The sequence below is a fragment of the Lynx canadensis genome, chromosome B2, assembly GCF_007474595.2.
Source record: "Lynx canadensis isolate LIC74 chromosome B2, mLynCan4.pri.v2, whole genome shotgun sequence".
NCBI classification, from domain to species: Eukaryota; Metazoa; Chordata; class Mammalia; order Carnivora; family Felidae; genus Lynx; species Lynx canadensis.
The window spans coordinates 72,105,641-72,124,401 of record NC_044307.1 but is presented as its reverse complement, the minus strand read 5'-3'; the positions used below and the strand labels follow the sequence as shown (position 1 = coordinate 72,124,401).

Here is an 18,761-nt window from a genome sequence, read left to right as displayed (position 1 = left end):
CTGGAGTGCCTGGTGGGCTGAGCGCCTCGCAGCCCCTCCTTACTGCGTGACAATAGCGTACACGCGCAGGTGGCTGCAGAGGACCCCGAGGCTGGGGCGAGGCTGTGACGAGGCTGTGACGAGGGGTGGTGAGGATTCTGGTGAAACGGGGAAAGAGAAAACTAGGCAAAAGGGCTTGGTTCAGAGTCCAAGCTTGGGTTCTGTGTTGTGGTTTAGTGATTTGGAGCATCCCCACGCAGAACCGCCCGACAGACTGGTTCGAGCCGCGGAGACCCATGGTCTTAGGGCGGCTAGCGCGCTGGGCAAGCCCAGACGACCTGCGGCGGCGGGTGGAGCGGGCTGGGCTTTCAGGAGGTGGCCGCGGTGGGGGCGGTGGGGTGGGGCTGGGCGCTCCTCCGTTTTCCCCGAGCCTCTGGAGATTGCGGAAAGGTGATTCTTTTAGCTAAATGAGACGTTTTCTTTTTCTGTAGGCACTGCAAATTAGAAGCCTGATGAGAGCACAACTGATATTTTATTTTTCTTAGCAAAACTGTAATTGTGGTAGAAAAATGAATACCAAGCGAAATTGGAGTCCTTCTATCAACACTGGGAATCAGGACCCCACCCTCCCCACCCCCTACTCTGCACAATGGCTTCGCCTCTTTGCACCTAATATTTACAATTGAGCCAAATCTGTGCCGTTTTCAGACCCGCTGCACATTCCAACGCAGTCTCCCAGGAGGATGGTGTTAAATAAAAAGCTTTTATGTAGTTTGCTAATAGTTTAGGAATAGTTATTTAACAAGTGTTTTCTGTTTCAGAAAAGCACAAGCCTTGCAACCGTTTCGTGGATGTGAACCAGTTTTCCCTGCAGTTACTGTATTTACTTTATTCTTTCAGCAGGGGATTTTAGCACAGTTCTGGGAACAATGTTAATTAATAGTTCTAGAAAGAAAGAAATTAGATGATGAGATCTCTGGCTCTTTGGTAAATGTCTGGCACGAGTACTAATCATTTTGGAGCATTTGCGTTTTAGAGCAGTTTTTAATATTTCAAGTTTATAACCTTTCCTATTCTCTTACGTTATTTCTGTAGTATTTGTTTTTTAATATTTATTTATTTTTGAGAGAGAGAGTGCAAGCGAAGGAGGTTCGGAGAGAGAGAGAGACAGAATCTGAAGCAGGCTCCAGGCCCTGAGCTGTCAGCACAGAGCCCAACACGGGGCTGGAACTCAGGGACCACAAGATCATGACCTGAGCTGAAATCTGAGCTTAAAGCTCTGAGCCACCCAGGTGCCCCTACAGTATTCCTTTTTAATTTAGTACATTAACAGATGATACAATCCTAATGGGACTTGATTTCTTCTTAGTATATAATAACATTCAATGTAAGTTTTGCTGTAATTAATATCTCTCTGCATATGTACTTTAATTTAGCTACCATAAATTTGGAAATGGATACTTTTAAATTTTTAAATAATTTCCTTAAAAGTAGATACTATGTTTCCTGTATAACTGCCACTCTTGAAAGTCAGCATTTTCTTTAGTTTGGAATTATTCAGCTTTGAAGGTATAGTTAAACTCAACCAATAAGAACTCAGAGGCTATTCTCTGAAAGGTACCAAAGTGGATAAAAAGTTAAATAAGTCATTTCCCCAGCAGAGCACCTATTGTCTGCAAAACAAAAAGGTACAGAAATAGCAGCAGAACAGGACCAATAGATTGTTGTGTGGATTTAAAGGAAAGGGTGGCTTTTTAGAAGAGACTTTGAAGACGAGTAGAAGAATATCTACTGGCAGATAGGGGGAATGCAGGGTGAGAATATGCAGAATTTATGAGATTGACAAGGAGTTGGTTGTACTTCAGAAAGGGATAGGAGAGGTCTAGTAGGGATAATGTTGAAAATGTAGGTTTGAATGAATGCAACAGACGCTCTCACTGGGTTGTCTTCCCAGCTCCTTGCTCTTTTCTGAAACCTGTCCCTCAGCTCTGACCTAAGACATTGTAGGGGTGGCTCCCAAAGCCCTGTTCATACAGCAAGACCCAGACCGCTGGCCACAGCTAATTGGTCTAGGCCCCAAACCAGGCCAGACAATATCCCTACCCTAAGGACTTGGAATTAGCACCGGCAAAGAAAGAGAGAGCTTAAACTTTAACTTGTGACACAGAAGCTCAACTTTCAGAAGCCACGTTCTAACATGGGAACCAGAGAAGCTGAAGAAGCTAGTCAGTAGGAAGAGAACAAAGCAGACTTGTGGATAGTGATGGAAATGAGTTTCAGCGAGTCCTGATAATGTTTTAGTCCAGGGGTCCTAAAATTATGAGCTGTGTGGCAAATTGTGTGTTTTATAAATAAAGTTTTATTGGAACTCATTTCTTTTCATATTGCCTATGCCACAGTGACAGAAACCATATGGCCTGCAAAGCCTAATACATTTACTATTTGGCCCTTTACAGAAAAAGTTTGCCAGTCCTTGTTTATGGCTCAACTTGTTCCTACACCCCTACTCATAATGTCTGCATAATATCCCTGTATCCATATCATATATTTCTCATCTTACTTAAGCCACCTCAAATAGGTTTCAGTTTTGGGCAATCAAAATTACCCTCACTGAGAAGTTTATACTGAACTTGTAAGCATTCAGAGGAAGGAAAGGATATGATCAGAGCTATACTTCAAGAAGATTACTCTGGTAATAGTTCTGGTTTATTCCACACTGGTGAAAAAGTTTATATGCAGGACAAAGTGTTAGCAGTCCAGGGATCCACAACAGCTAGTGTGGAGTTGAGACCCGGAGTTAGTAAACAAAATGTAAGAATGAGTGAGAGTAGAAAGCAATCTGGGATATAAACTAGAGGCCCAAGGTCAACACAAGGGTATCATACCACAGGGAGGATTAGGTGCCCATCTGACAAGTAAAGTCTGCAGATAAAGCAGGCAGCCAAAGCTTAAAGACAGAACTCAGAAAACTGAGTAGGTCATTAGGCTTTAAGGAAGCTGCCTCTGCATTGCCTAAGACTTGAACCTGTTTATAAGTCATGATAGGACATCTGGCTAGCGTGGGTTTTTTCTTCGCTTTATTGACATATAATGTTGTGTAAATTCAAGGTGTACAACGTGATGATTTGACATACATTTACATTGTGAAATTATCACCATAATAAGGTTTGTTAACAGCCTAGAGTGTTTTAAAACAGGAGTTTTTAACCTTTAGTAGTCTGGCAAAGTCTATGAACCCTTTCTCAAAAAAATAAGTTTCTAAATACAGAAAATAAAGGGGACAGGATTAGTGATATCGCAAAAACAGTTATCAAAATAAAGGAGTGCGGTATTTTTGTTATTTTTTGAATTTATTTCAGTTTAATTTGTTTTAACGTACGGTGCTGTATTAGTTTCAGGTGTACAATATAGTGATTCAACACTTCCATATATCACCCAGTGCTCCTCATAACAAGTGCACTCCTTAATCCCCATCACCTGTTTCACCCATCTCCCCCACCCACCTCCCCTCTGGTAAGCATCAGTTTGTTGTCAATAGTTAAGGGTCTGTTTCTTGGATTGTCTCTCTCTCTTTTTCTCTTTCTCTCTTTCCTTTTTCCCCTGGCTCATTTGTTTCATTTCTTAAATTTCATATATGAGTGAAGTCATATGGTATTTGTCTTTCTCTGACATTTCACTTAGCATTATACTCTCTAGCTCCATCCATGTCATTGCAAATGGCAAGATTTCTTTCTTTTTATGGTTAAATAATATTCCATCGTGTGTATATACCACATCTTCTTTATCAATTCATCTGTCGATGGACACTTGGGCCGCTTCCATACCTGGCTATTGTAAATAACACTGCTATAAACATAGGGTTGCACATGCCTTTGAATTAGTGTTTTTGTATTTTGGGGGTAAATACCAAGGAGCGTGATTACTGGATCAATAGAGTAGTTCTATTTTTAACTTTTTGAGGAACCTTCATAGTGTTTTCCACAGCTTGAAAACACCAGTGGCATTCCCACCAATAGTGCAAAAGGGTTCCTTTTTCTCCACATCCTTACCAACACTTGTTGTTTCTTGTGTTTTTTATTTTAAACATTCTAATAGGTGTGAGGTGAACCACTGTGATTTTGAAATATAATGAGAAGAAATAAAATTTTAAGATATTTGCAACAGTTGGAAAATATTAAAATATCTATGATTTCTGTTGGTAACAAAGTCACAGATGTTTGCTGCTATTACAGTGGTTTGTTGATACATTCATAATTGAAGGGATTAGTAAATTTCTGTTGGAGTCTGGTGAAAATATAAAGATGTTATTTTTTTTCTCATTCAAGTTCATGAACTCCCTAAATTCTATCCACAAGTCTCTTGGGTGGGGTGGGGGACATGTGTGTCTAAGAACCCCAGTTGAGGAAACCATAGTGTCTAAGTGTGTTCAAATCTGTAAAAACCTATGAATTTGCCTAAAAAGCACATACAGAAAGAAACAAGAAGGAGCCATGAAGAGTCCTTTGGAGAACTCCTACATGTAAGAACTGGAAGGAGAACAAGGAATTAAAGGGAGTGGAGGAGCCATCAGAAAAACACAAAACTGAAAGAATACAGTAAACCTAACAGTAGAGTTCTAAGTTTAAGGAAGTAGAGAATAGCAAGAATGTTACTCAGCCTGAAAGTCAAGAAAGAAAATAAAAATAGAGGCTTTGAGTTTGTTAGCTGGGCAGCCTGTGTTCACATTTCAGCTTTGCCACTTAATTTCTTGGACAAATTATTTTGTACCTCTCTAAGCTTCAATTTTCATGTCTATAAAATAAGCATAAGTAATGGCTTTTATTCAATATTTTTATGAAGGTTAATTATGCTCAGGATATTCTCCAAATGATGGCCTATGGTATCTGTTTGAAGGGTATTCCCACTCTACCTGGTTACTGATGTTTGGACCATATCTGTGTACTTCCCTCAGTGTGACCTATATTGCAGCTTGAAAGTAATTTATGACATATGTGACCAGGCTTGCAAATACATAATGGGGATTTTCCAGGAATTTACAGTTGGAAAATCAAAAGACTAAGGCAATTGGTAGTAGGAACATAAAGGAGAATGCTGCAAGGGGGTGGAGTGGGGATAAGGAGCTTTGAGCAAGTAAGGAATGAGGGAACAGAATGAAGAATAAGAGGAAGGTGGTCTGTAACAGGAGAATGGAGCCCCTGTGGAATGAAAAGTAGAAACACTAATGAAGAGCTGGCCGCTGTCTTCTAGTCTCAGCTTCCATGAATCCAGGTGTACCACAGTTCCTGCCCTTGGATTGCTGTTTTATAACCTCCATCTTTTATCTTGAGCTAGTTTAAGTGGAGGGGTCTTTTCCTGACTACTGTAAATCCTAACCAGAATATCCATGTAAAGTATGGACAGTAAATCACTTGCCTGAGGGGCGCTTGGGGGAATCAATCGGTGAAGCATCTGACTTTGGCTCAGGTCATGATGTCACAGTTCAAGAGTTCAAGCCCCGCCTCAGGCTCTGTGCTGACAGCTCGGAGCCTGGAGCCTGCTTCAGGTTCTGTGTCTCCCTCTCTCTCTGCCTCTCCCCCAACTCTCTCTCTCTCTCTCTCAAAAATAAAAACATCAAGATAATAATAATAATAATTTGCCTGAGGAGGGTCCAAGTGCAAAAGATTCATCATACGGATTGTAGCAAACAGCACAGCACATCTCAAAACTGGATTTTTGTCTGAAGTATTCTGATATTTCCATGTCAAGTTAATTTTTAAAAAACTGAGTTAACTAAGCCAAAATCTTCCCAAGACCTGTGCAATCCTCCTGTTCTCCAGGTTTCTCCCTCCAATGTAAATAAAACCTTGAGCCCAGTGTTTGGTGCCCAATAAATCCACAAGAAGCACTAGGTGTTATTATAATAATCATTTGTTATTATTGCTGACCTTTGCGAGAGCACTGCCAGTGGAAAAATGGAAGCATTAGCCAGACTGCAGCAGCTTGAGGACTGATGAGCCAATAGAAACCAGGGTATCGTCTTTTCTAATTGGAAGTTGGGGACTGATGAGAGGGGACAAGCAAGGACAGAAACTTGAAGGGGAATCAGGGACATTCTTCAGTAAGGTTTATCTACAGATTAAAGAGCTCTTCTAAACAGTCTGGAGTCTCAACTGTCCAGATTGTATTTTTAGAATGGAATTGAATCTGATTGATAATTCTGTTCTGTCAAAGCTGTCCTGTTTTTAACAGCATTTAATCCAATACTATCCAGCTCCCCAAGGATTTAACTTGAGGCACTCCAGTCACTACACCATGCCTGTCACAAATCCCTGCCCGGCTCCAGGCAGTTGTTCCTCTGAGAGCTGAGTTGGCACATTTGGCTGCTGATGGGTGAAGGATTTGTGGGAGAGGAGGTTATAAGCTAGAGGGCAGGGGTAGGTCAGAGTGGTTAAGGGACAGATCTCTGAGCCAGACCTGAATTAATGTCACAGATGTATGACCTTCCTTAGGCAATTCACTTAGCCTGGGACACCCCACCTTCCTCGTTGTTGTTGGGGGCTTTATGGAGAAGATGCGTGTAAGGTGCTTTTTTACACAGTGCCGTAAATGTAGTTAGGACTCAATGAGTATTAGCTACTACTAATCACATAAAGTAAATCAGAGAATGGCCTTCATTTGCATAAAGCACATAAATTTCATAAATATTTCTGTTTCATGTCTGTGAGTTTAACTTTTTAAATAACAAGGATCTGGTTTGTATAAGCGTCTTTGTACAGTGCCATGTTCAGTTAAAGTACTTAACAAAAACTTTTTGATGTTAATGAAGTTTAGAGAAGGCCATACTTAAGATAAAAGGAATATCAGTGAAATGAAGCAGTAATGAAGTCAAATAATGGCAGCTTGAATTCCATAAGATAATTCATCTGATGCTTTTATGTTGCTTCATCAGGCTCATTCTATTTTTAATAAAATAAAAGCTTAGTTAACAGGAACACGCTAATAGTCCCTGAACTGGATGGAACTTTCAGCGCTCATGTTTAAGAAATGAAGGGAAATCATAAAGTAGGGAATAAGCCTTGAAACCAATATTCAGGACATATTTTTGAATCTGTACATATTCAACCTAACCCAGAGGGCTTCCTATCCTCTCTGACAAGAGAAAACACTTTCATTTCTTCCATGCCTTATTCCCCCCAGAAACTGAAAAAAGGTATACGGGAAGAAAATTGGATGGCATAAGCCACCATCTTGGAACTATAACAAAGAGGTTTTGAGATCTGCTGGTCCGCTTGGAGGACTAAAAACCTTGTGTGCAGTTGATTTCTTTCAGCTATATTCATTCAGTATGTGCCAGATGCTATGCTAAGTGCTGGGAATTCAGCAGTAAATCAAACACAGTCCCTGTCCTCACAGAGATTATGACTAAACTGGAGGATGAAACGTGAACAATATGCTTGAAGGAAATGACTAGATTGTGGTGGTTTTTAAATTTTCTTAATCTGGAAGGACTCTCCTAATCAACTATTTTTGGAGACAGCGATATATAAAATTCTCCCCCCCCCCCCAAGATTACATTCCAGGTCAGAAGATGATACCACCATAACAAAATAAAGATTAAAAGTTGATATTACTTACATAGTTGTAGGCAACACAAGTTAGGAGAACTTCCAGTACTCTACAGTGTTTTGGTTATTAGTTCACTGCCTTTATAAGTGATTACCATATTGTAATAAACAAAAATTTACATTTAGGTTATTGTTGAATCTGAAATTATTTTGATTCCTCATGAATACATTGCTAATGAGTTTTCAGTTCGGTATAATTTCCTATTATGCTAGGCATAAAGGCCATTTAGAATAATTGCAACAGAGGAAGTATAAGAAAATGTTTATATATAGCTACAATTAAAGAAAATGGAAAACTAAGGTTAAACAAACAAAGTGTTATTATTGTTGTAACAATTATTTTTATTATTTTTTCCTGTGATTTTCAAGGGCTTACTGAATGGAAATTGTGAACATTTGCTTTTAGTATATTTTAGTACCTTGAACCATAATGATTTCAACAAGAACAATGAGGTCTTTATGTTTATTTCTTGACTCTTTCCTTAAAAAAAAAAAAAAAACAAAGGATGAGAAAAAAATATAGAACACTTTAACATTAGGTTATCACTTCTTTTCGTCAGTTCTTTGCATCCATCCCTTTCCAATTCATTTGGGGCAACTTTCATTGTGGAAAGCACTCTACTTCAGTCTCCACTGCAGTAAGTGCCTTTAGGTTTAAATACAGTCTTTCCAGAGGGAAGTCATTTTTGCATTAAGTGGAATTCCATTTAACAGTGATGTCAGAGGGGCTCCTGGGTGGCTCAGTAGGTTGAGCGTCCGACTTTGGCTCAGGCCATGATCTCACAGTTTGTGAGTTCAAGCCCCACATTGGGCTCTCTGCTGTAGGCACTTAGCCCACTTCAGAACCTCCATCTCCCTCTCACTCTACCCCTCCCCCTCTTGTTCTCTTTCCCTCCTTCTCTCTCTCTCTCCCTTTCAAATTTAAACGTTTAAAAAAATCTAAAAAAAAAAACCAAAACACAGGGAGCGAGACTTCCCTATTAATCCAACTCACCAGACCCAGAAGCCATGATCTGGCCAGATAATCACTAAGTTTATAACAAAATGAAGCACTTAATAATGGAATTCTAGTCCTTTTTTGCCCCCTAGTTGTAAACCAGACATATTTGAAAAATTCATTAAATTTTTCTTGCCCCAAGAACAGTGTAGTGGAAAAGTCTTATTTTACTTTAACCGCAGTTTACATTTCCCCAAAACATACAGCTTTTTAAGAGAGTTTTATTTATTTATTTATTTTAATTTGAGAAAGAGAGAGAGACAGAGAGAAAAAGCAGAGGAGAGGCAGAGGGAAAGAGAGAGAGAATCCCAAGCAGGTTGCAGGATTCAATCTCATAACCGTGAGATAACTGTGAGATCATGACTTGAGCTGAAATCAGGTGTCAGACACCTAACTTGCTGAACCACCCAGGTGCTCCCTTTTTTTAAAGAGAATTTTAGGGGTGCCTGGGTGGCTCAGTCGGGTAAGCATCCGACTCTTGATTTGGGCTCAGGTCATGGCCTCATGGTTCATGGGCTCGAGCCCTGCATCAGGCTCTGTGTTGACAGTGTGGAACGTGCTTGGGATTCTCTCGTGCTCTCTCTCTGCTCATCTCCCCATCTTGTGTTCTCTCTCTCAAAATAAATAAACATCAAAAAAAAAAAGAATTTTACTTACTTATTTGTTTATTTAAATTGGGGGGGAGGGTCAGAGGGAGAGAGAGAGAATAACATACAGCTTTTTAAAAGCCCAATCCATTCAATTCAATGTATTTGTTGAACACCTGCTCTCTATGAGTAACTTATTAAACTTCCTCTCTTCAGCAATTTGCATATCTTTAAAATTTAATAGTGATTAAGAAATCATCTGTCAAGATCAGAAAAGTATTAATATGTCCTCATAATTTTTGAAAGCTTATGATTTTGATAGCTGTTCAATAGGAGGGATATTAAGCAATTTTAATTCCATACCATGACCGTTTATCAAGTTCCTTCTAGGCAGTAGGCACTCTACTGGATGTGGAGAATATCAAGATTCAGAAAACTGTGTGTTGGGGGTGGGGTGAAATGTTTTTGCCCAAAGTAAAGTCCTGGGTAGAAGCACAAAGGTCAGTGAGTGAGTGGTTGTGTGAGAACAATGCAGAGAATCCCCATGGGATATGGGTCCTTTGAAAGGAATCTTTGTAGTGGATCTGAAGTTTACTTGCAGTATGTGTCTTTATTGTTTCTGTTTTAGCTAGTAGATTAATATTTTAGGTAGTTAAAAATCTCATCAGCTTCTATTTCCCTGCGACTTGTTACAGTTTGCCTTTGTTCCTGGGTTAAGAGTAACAACTGTATACTCAGGGTCAAGGTTGAAGGTGGAAGATGCTGGAAGAAACAACTCTGCAGTACTGAGTAGCAACCTATGAGCCTGAAACAAAGACAAGCGTCCTGTGTCTGAAATGTACTTCTGTTCCCGTATCAGTGGATATATATGCAGCTGCATGTTTGGCCAAACCTGACAAATTTTCAGGAGCCATAGTGACCTTTGATTATTTCACATAATGAGAAGAGTGCAGGTAGCTGAATCCAGGTTTATTGTAGCAATCCTACAATGTCCTCAAAGTCCCCGACACTTCCCACTTTTCCTTTTGCCATCCTTAGCATGACGACATTCTTCCTTGGGTTTGTTGCTTCGTGGGTGCCAGGTGGCTGCTACAGCCACAAGTATAGAATCTTCATTTCATACCCTCATCAAGTCGTTAGAAGAAGGCAAGCAGAAAATATGCTTTCCTCTTATCACAGAGGAAAAGCTTTCCCAGAAGTCCCCTAGTGGACTTCTTAAACCTCATTGGTCACAACTTGATCGCATAGCCACCTGCAAAGGAAGCTGGGAAAATGTATAACAGTAAGGAGAATGTGAGAGCCAAGATGGGTTTAGGTCTGTTGTCGTTCAACCAGTGGGGCTAGGATGCAGGGTAGGCATATCACAACCCAGACTACTGAGATTCTGCTAGCGAGGAAGGCACTGGGTGGGGGAGGGAGGTGAATGAAGCAGTGACTACGTGACTACTACAGTCATTTGCTTAGTGTGACCTTGAGTAAATTATTTAGCATCCGTGCCTCAGTTTCCACATCAGTAAAATGGAGATAAAACCTAAGTCCTTGCCTTGCAGTGGGGATTAAATGACATAATCCATGCCAAGTGCTTTTATTATTTTTTTAAGATTTTTTTTCTTTTTTAACTTAAATTGTAGTTAACAAATTTGCTTCAGAAGTAGAATTCAGTGATTCACTTACATACAACACCCACTATTCATCACAGCAAGTGCCCTCCTTAGTACCCATCACCCATCTAGCCCATATCTCACCCACCTCCCTCCATCAACCCTCAGTTTGTTCTCTGTCATTAAGAGTCTCCCTTTCTTCTCTTCCCCCCCTTCCCATATGCTAAATTCCACATATGAGTGAAATCGTATGACATTTGTCTTTCTCAGATGGACTCATTTTGCTTAGTATAATACATTCTAGTGCTTTTAAATAAGTGCCCAGAACATGGTAAGCACTCGTAAGTATTGGTTACTAACAAAAAGAGGCACTGTATTTTCCAAGGTGCTTGATTTTCAACCAAATTCCTCAAATTCTCTGGCACTGTGTGCAGAAGATATAGAACTAGAAAACATGACTTTCAACCCTCAGAGGAGAGTTCTTTCCACAAGCCTATGTTTGTTAAGATCTTATTGTTTTTTTAAGTAATCTCTATACCCAACGTGGAGCCCGAACTCACAACGCTGAGATCAAGAGTCACATAGTCCTCCGACTCAGCCGGCCAGGTGCCCCACAAGATATAATTTGGGCCCTTTCTATTCTTCCCCTGCAATATCCCCTCATTCTTCTCCCTTTCTTCCATTCTCTTCCCTCCCTTTCCTCCCTTTTTCTCACGTTTACTCTTCCATCTCTTCTTCCCATACATGTTCCTTTTCTCTCTCATGATCCCCTCCCCTTCCTTTCAGACCAGGAAATAATCACTGCTTCACCCTGCTTGTGACTTCAAGGCTAAAAAGAATGCTGGCCGTCACACAGGACTCTTGTGAGTCCTATGAGACAGTTATCCTCCAAAGACTAATAGGTGATATATTCAGAGCTAAGTTAATTTATTCTGCATGTGCTGAAGCATAAGTAACTCACAGGCCAGTGGATAGTCATGCACTTAGCATGGGTGTATTCAAAGATAAACACACCTCATTGCATTGGTTTCCTTTTGTCATATCATACTCATACAGGCCAGAAGGAAATCATTTTAGGAAAAGGCAAAACCTTTTTAATTTAACCAAATTGGTTTACCCACCTTTTTTTCTAAAAGAGTAGGGCAGAAATAGGACAAATAACTTAAGAGGTGAACTTGCAAGGAATATATTTGCAAAAGAATTACCCAGCAAGGAAAAGTGTTTGTTTCTCATTCCAAAAAAAAAAAAAAAAAAAAAGAAAGAAGGAAAAGAAAAAGAAAAAAAAAAGGCAGACCCTGATTCCTGTGAGATTGATGAGTATAATACAGAGTAGAAAAGGAAAACTAGCAAATGTATGTGGTATGAGCTTTGGAGATGAGCAGGGGGAAAAGTCAGCATAAAGCTGTCTACTTGAGGCTGTTCTGAGATTTCAGAAACATTCATTTTTGAAAATGGGAGCTCCAGCTTCATTGTGCAATACAATGTTTCTTCAACTGAATGATATGACTTCTGAATGTTAGTAAAATCCTGTGTTTCTTTGCTTTTAATTGCCTTTAAATTAGCACAAGAGGGAGATGATCCTAGAGGCATTTGTGCCTTCTAGAGAAGAGAAAGTTAAAACCAAACTGTGCTAAAGCCACTCCTTTTCCTCATTCATCACTCCCCAGCTCTCCATCTAAACAGGATGAAGCCCAGGGTGCCTGCGGCAGGATCTGTGGGAAAATAGCAGCTGTTCAGTTCCTATTTACCCTCATCTCCAGCAAAGCAAGTGGATCGAGGTGATGAATCTTCTGGGAATCTGCTGTACCTGGCCTTCCCTGCCTCCACCCAGCTGGAAAGCCTTCGCAGAGGTCAAAACTTCAAATGCCTATGAGGACTGGAAGGGTATAAACAAAGGCAAGGGGCGCCTGGGTGGCGCAGTCGGTTAAGCGTCCGACTTCAGCCAGGTCACGATCTCGCGGTCCGTGAGTTCGAGCCCTGCGTCGGGTTCTGGGCTGATGGCTCAGAGCCTGGAGCCTGTTTCCGGTTCTGTGTCTCCCTCTCTCTCTGCCCCTCCCCCGTTCATGCTTTGTCTCTCTGTGTCCCAAAAATAAATAAAAATGTTGAAAAAAAAAAAAAAACAAAACAACAACAAAGGCAAAAAGGGCCACAAGTAAGATAATACACACTAAGCTGCTTGTTTTTGGACTAAATAGCAACAACAACAGCATAGGACTGCTGAACAAAGCATGCAGTAACATAAAAAGAATGAGGAAGACATTACATACTTCTATGGATTCTCCGGGATACATGTTAATATTGTGAGGGAGGAAAAAACAAAGCACAGATCAGTGAATATAATTTACTTTCTTTTATATAAGAAGGGAGAGGAAATTACACACCCAGACATAAAATATCAGACTAACAGAAATAAAATAATTGGTTACCGAAAGAGGCCAGGCAGTGTGGAGGAAAGGGGCAAGGTAAAAGGGATATGGATGAATATAGGTGATTTCTCTATGTTTTATATAATTTTAATTTGAGCCATATAAGTGCTCAAACATGTTTTACCTGTTTAAATATATATATAATTTATACAATATATAATATTTTTAATATAATTTATTGTCAAATTGGCTTACATACAACATATATATGTATATATATATATATATATATATATATTTTTTTTTTTTTTTTTTTTTTTTAAAGTAGGCTTCATAGCCAGCGGGGAGCCCAGCATGGGGCTTGAAATCACAACCCTGAAATCAAGACCTGAGCTGAGATCGTCAGATGCTTAACAGATTGAACCACTCAGGAACCCCCAAAATAAAATTTAATTATAAAGAAAAATAAAAGCAAACCAAATTTGAAATCAAACTGAAACAAATTAATTATATATCATATGAGTGACATACACAGGAAATTCTTTCAGGTGGCTTTCGAACACCTCTTGCTGTTTATCTGTAATTGAATATACTCTAAGGACAAAAAAGAAATTCCCCTCCAAAAAATGTCTAAAATTCACCAAGTAATTTTCTGGTGTTTCTACTTTAAATCTACTTTATATATAGATTATAGACTATGGCAAATAAGTAAATATGTTAGGCTATTAGTAACTGAAATTTTCTATATAAGAGAAAAGAGGTACAACTATAAAATCAAAAAAATTAAGAAAAACCATGTAATATTAAATTTGAATTGGAGTAGCAATGTGAATTAAATAGATATATTTAAATAAATACATTTCTTAGCTTTAGCCATTGAAACAGTTTAGAAGCAAAGACACTCCAATGGCAATGAGCCCACCAAGTAGAGAAATCTTGGTTTTTAAATGCTCTCCTCCAATAAAAGATTCCAGGGCTCCTTAGAGAAATGGCTGATTCTTGGTCTGGAGCGTGGAAAGTACAAGAGGAGTCCAGAACATTTTCTTGTGCCATAGTGCAGGGCAGTGCTCAAAGAATGATGGGGACATCTCAAAGGACACAGGAGCCAGCTAGCTTGAAAGAGCTCCCTCTGAAACAGGAACCCTCTTGCACTGTTGGTGGGAATGCAAATTGGTGCAACCACTCTGGAAAGCAGTGTGGAGGTTCCTCAGAAAATTAAAAATAGACCTACCCTATGACCCAGCAATAGCACTGCTAGGAATTTACCCAAGGGATACAGGAGTACTGATGCATAGGGGCACCTGTACCCCAATGTTTATAGCAACACTCTCAACAATAGCCAAATTATGGAAAGAGCCTAAATGTCCATCAACTGATGAATGGATAAATTGTGGTTTATATACACAATGGAATACTACGTGGCAATGAGAAAGAATGAAATATGGCCCTTTGTAGCAACGTGGATGGAACTGGAGAGTGTGATGCTAAGTGAAATAAGCCATACAGAGAAAGACAGATACCATATGGTTTCACTCTTATGTGGATCCTGAGAAACTTAACAGAAACCCATGGGGGAGGGGAAGGGAAAAAAAAAAAAAAAGAGGTTAGAGTGGGAGAGAGCCAAAGCATAGGAGACTGTTAAAAACTGAGAACAAACTGAGGGTTGATGGGGGGTGGGAGGGAGGGGAGGGTGGGTGATGGGTATTGAGGAGGGCACCTTTTGGGATGAGCACTGGGTGTTGTATGGAAACCAATTTGACAATAAATTTCATATATTGAAAAAAAAAAAAAAAAAAAGAAAGAGCTCCCTCTGTCCAAGTTTGAGGCAATTTGAGCACCCAAAATGACGGCAACTGATTATAAAGTTGAATAAATAAAAAGTCGCAAGTCTGCAGAACTGCTCAAAGAAGAGGGAAAAACTAATCTGCCACCATTGACAGCAACTTGCAGCAATTCCTTACTCTGAAAGTCAGCAATAAAAAAAAGAGGCACTTACCCGGCCTTTTTAGAGGAATGATAATTCATTCTAATAGGTAAAGAAAAGCTCTTGTTTACAAAGGTATGCCTATAAATAAATGAAAAATAAATGATAATTTAGAAAATCACCATGTGGCAACCATCAATTAAATAATATATACAATTAAATAACTATCAATGATGCTTATGCCTTAAGTACAAGGATGTTGTGGAACATAATATCCATGGCTTGTCAAACAGATTTTCAAGGCATTCCCATACCTTTGCAATGGAAGGACCTGTGGACTGTCACTTTAGCCAAGTGACAGTTTTTGGTATCACTATTGTTGGACGACCTGGCATTCTGTGTCTCCTGATTGAAGTGATATGAAATACAAATCACCTATGAAGTATTTGGGTTAAAAATGTTTAGCCTAATTCCAATCCAGGCTTTAGACCCAACTTCTAGTTTACAGGAAAAATGGGGGAGGAGGGTTACATAACACCACAAGGAAAACAATCAGACAAGTCCAGAATATGGGTTATTCCACCAAACTTTGGTCTGGACTCATCTTAAAATCAATGTTATGAAATAAAACAAACATACCAAAGTTTAAGGGATTGTTTTTGTTTGCTTTGCTTAACCAAATACAATGAGTGAAACTTGATTGGATCTTGGTTCCAAAAAAAAAAAAAAAAAAACCCAAAAACTATAAAAGCTTTCGGAGGTAAGGAAATTTTAATCTGGACTGGCTGTTAATCTAAGGTATAAATAGGGAACTATTGTTAATTTTCTTAAGTATGATCATGGTTTGTGGTTATGCAAGAAAATGTCCTTATTCTTAGGAGATGCAAGGCTAAATATTTAGGGGTGAAATCTCAAGATGACCACTACTTAATTTCAAAAATTCAGATAGATGGTATAAAGATAGATACAGAGAAAGACATGGAAGAATCAAATATGGTAACATTTTGGTAACTGTTGAATCAAGGTTTTTGGTATTTTTCGTAATCAAAAGTTGGCTGAGGGTTGCCTGGCTGGCTCAGTCAGTAGAGCATACCACTCTTGATCTCAGGGTTATAAGTTTGAGCCCCACGTTGGGTATAGAGATTACTTAAAAATAAAATCGTAAAAAGAAAGTTGGCTGAAAATTCAAAAGTGAACTAAATAGAGTAAGAGAAAATATCTGGCACTTAGTAAATAGGTACTCCATGCATTTGTACTGAGCAGAGCTTCTCAAAGTGACAGGAACAGCATGAGAGAGGTGGAAAGGACCATGGAGGTCATCAGTCCACCCCCCTCATGTAACCATAGAAAGATGACGTCTGGTCTCTGAACATGGTGGTTGGAGCAGATTCAGGACTAGCCTCCTTGAGACTATGTGGTTTTTCCCAGGAAAAGAATGTGCTCTGAAATCAGGAAGACAGGCATACAAAGCACCTGTGTTACCTCAGGTACGTCACTTAGCACGGCTGAGATGTATCTTTCTCTCTATCCTCTTAACAGGATAATAAGCCATCTCATACATAGTCATTATGAGAATGAAATGGGAAAAATGTGTATGAAGAGCCTAGCACAGAACTACCACACAGCCAAGAATCCCTGTAAATGTTAGTTCTTGTTACTCCTGCCTACAGCTCTTCACCATGCTGGAGTTTTCTGCTTCCCCCAGGTTTTCCCATGGTTGCCCCCTTCAGCAGCCGGCTCACCTGGGCTTTCAGGAGAAAGGCTGGGTGCAGGATCCTAATGCAAATGAGCTCCTGCTTCTCCTTGTGGGTATTCCACCGGCCACCTGATGGTCATCTGATGTGAGACATGCTGTGTCATTATGCTAAGGAACATCCTTCACAGCTGCTCCAGGACCTTCTGCCTCCTCAGCAGGACAAAAGAAGGTGATTTCAGCCGACATTCTTACAAGCTAAAACCCCGAAGAAATCAGGGGTGGTTTAAAGCAGATTTTTTTAAGGAGAAATACAAAATATTAATAAAAATACAAACACAGAAGTCATGTGACATTTAGATTGGTACAGTTAAATGTGTGCTACAACTCATATACACTTTCTAACAGCTCCTGAAAGATAAATAACCATAACCGTGGAGGGTTAAATAAATATCAGGTTCGGCATTAGGCACTCTACAGGCACGATCATACTCCATCGTCACAGCAACTCTTTGAAAGAGCTACTCCTCCCCTTTCACAGACAAGGATGCCAAGTCTCAGAGAGGTGAAGGGATTTGTCTAGTAAGTGACAGAGCCACATTTGCATATGGGTCTCACTCTAAAGCCTGCACTTTTATGAACCCATAAAGTGCACCAGGCTGTGAAGTTGCCTGCAAAGAAGTGGTCTCACAGAGGTCACTTGGTAATAAGGGTCTATTCATTCTGACTCTAACTGCTATTTTTCCATCCACATCAGCCAGGGAGTACAGTCAAGGTGTAGCCTGCTGACTGGCTGAAACCCAAGCTCCTTTTGAGCCCCTGGCTTTCACTCCTGCAGCATGTGATCCCTGCAGTGGGGCTTCCAAACTTAAAGCAACCATGGGGCCTCATGGGCTCTGGAGCAGAGAAATGACCCTAACCAATGCAAGAGCGTCAGAGTGCTGGTGCCGAGGCCCTGTTCACTGCAGATGTTAATAAGGACTCCTCAGAGCTGCCTCTGGAAATGCCTACATCAGTCCTTCATGGAAACAGCCTATGGGCTGAGCCCTGAGAGGGGACCCAGGAGTGGCTTACTTGGAGCAGAATCCCCTCCCAAGGAATAACATCTCAGGCCATTTTGGGCCACTTCTGTGTGTGGGGAATAAGCTTAGGAATTCCCTGAGCTTGCACCAGTGGGTTAACAAGGCGTAAAGAATTACAAAGCCATAGGATGCTCACACCCAAGTTTGGGTAAACAAGATTAGGCAAATAAGGATACAGAAGGGAGGTAAAGGCCCCTAGGATAGAGGTGCTGGCAAAGGCCCCCAGAATAGAGGGGGGGGGGCAAAGTCCCCAATACAAAGGTATATGAGGTAAGCAAGATTAGGTATTCAGGGTGAAAATGCCCCCCAATTTAGTACTATAGCAGAAAGCTGCTTTCACAGGAAGGAAGGACCAAATTAGGTAAATAGGTAAATAGGGCTATAGACTGCTGGCTTGAAGTTGTCCAGAGCTGAGCTGATTAACAAATGAAAGGTGCCTTTGTTGACCCTGAGGTTACTTGCTCTGTCTTTCTGGTCCCCAAGATCAGTTTAGGTAAACAGAGGTGGTGCCTCATGTCTGCAGTAAACAACCTTCTACCTGGCCTCCTGGTGCCAGAGTTTTGTTTTGTATTAACCCAAACCCCTAACCCCAGATATCTTCAAGACCTCCTTTCCCTCATGTCCATGAGTTAATGTTCATATCATTGTCCCTTTGTACACGTTCATCACCATGCTTGTAAGCCTTCTGATCCTAATGAAAATGGAGCAAGGACCCTTAATCGGGACTCTTGTCCTCTCCCGGACATTAGCCATCTCTTGCATTTTAATCCTGTGTCGTGCTTTCTTGCTAGACAAGAAAGAACTCTAGACACAGAGTCTACGACATCTATGGTTCTTTTTGTTTCTATTCCCAGAGTCCCACCAAATCAGAAAGTAGCTTTCAGCCCTCCCTGTGTACTGGCTGGTGTCTCTCCTGGGTTATAGTCCC

At 40.3% G+C, this 18,761-nt stretch overlaps 1 protein-coding gene across 1 annotated transcript in view; it reads right to left on the bottom strand.

Annotated features, from left to right (window-relative positions):
- SH3BGRL2 (SH3 domain binding glutamate rich protein like 2) overlaps positions 1-12,238 on the bottom strand; it is a 72,784-nt gene extending 60,546 nt beyond the window's left edge. The window contains exons 1-3 of the mRNA XM_030317089.2: positions 12,179-12,238; positions 265-412; positions 44-137 (exon numbers count right to left, since the gene is read on the bottom strand). Of these exons, the coding sequence (XP_030172949.1) occupies positions 44-137; positions 265-412; positions 12,179-12,238 (302 nt within the window). The remainder of the gene's footprint in view (positions 1-43; positions 138-264; positions 413-12,178) is intronic.
- Positions 12,239-18,761: the final 6,523 nt, after the last annotated feature.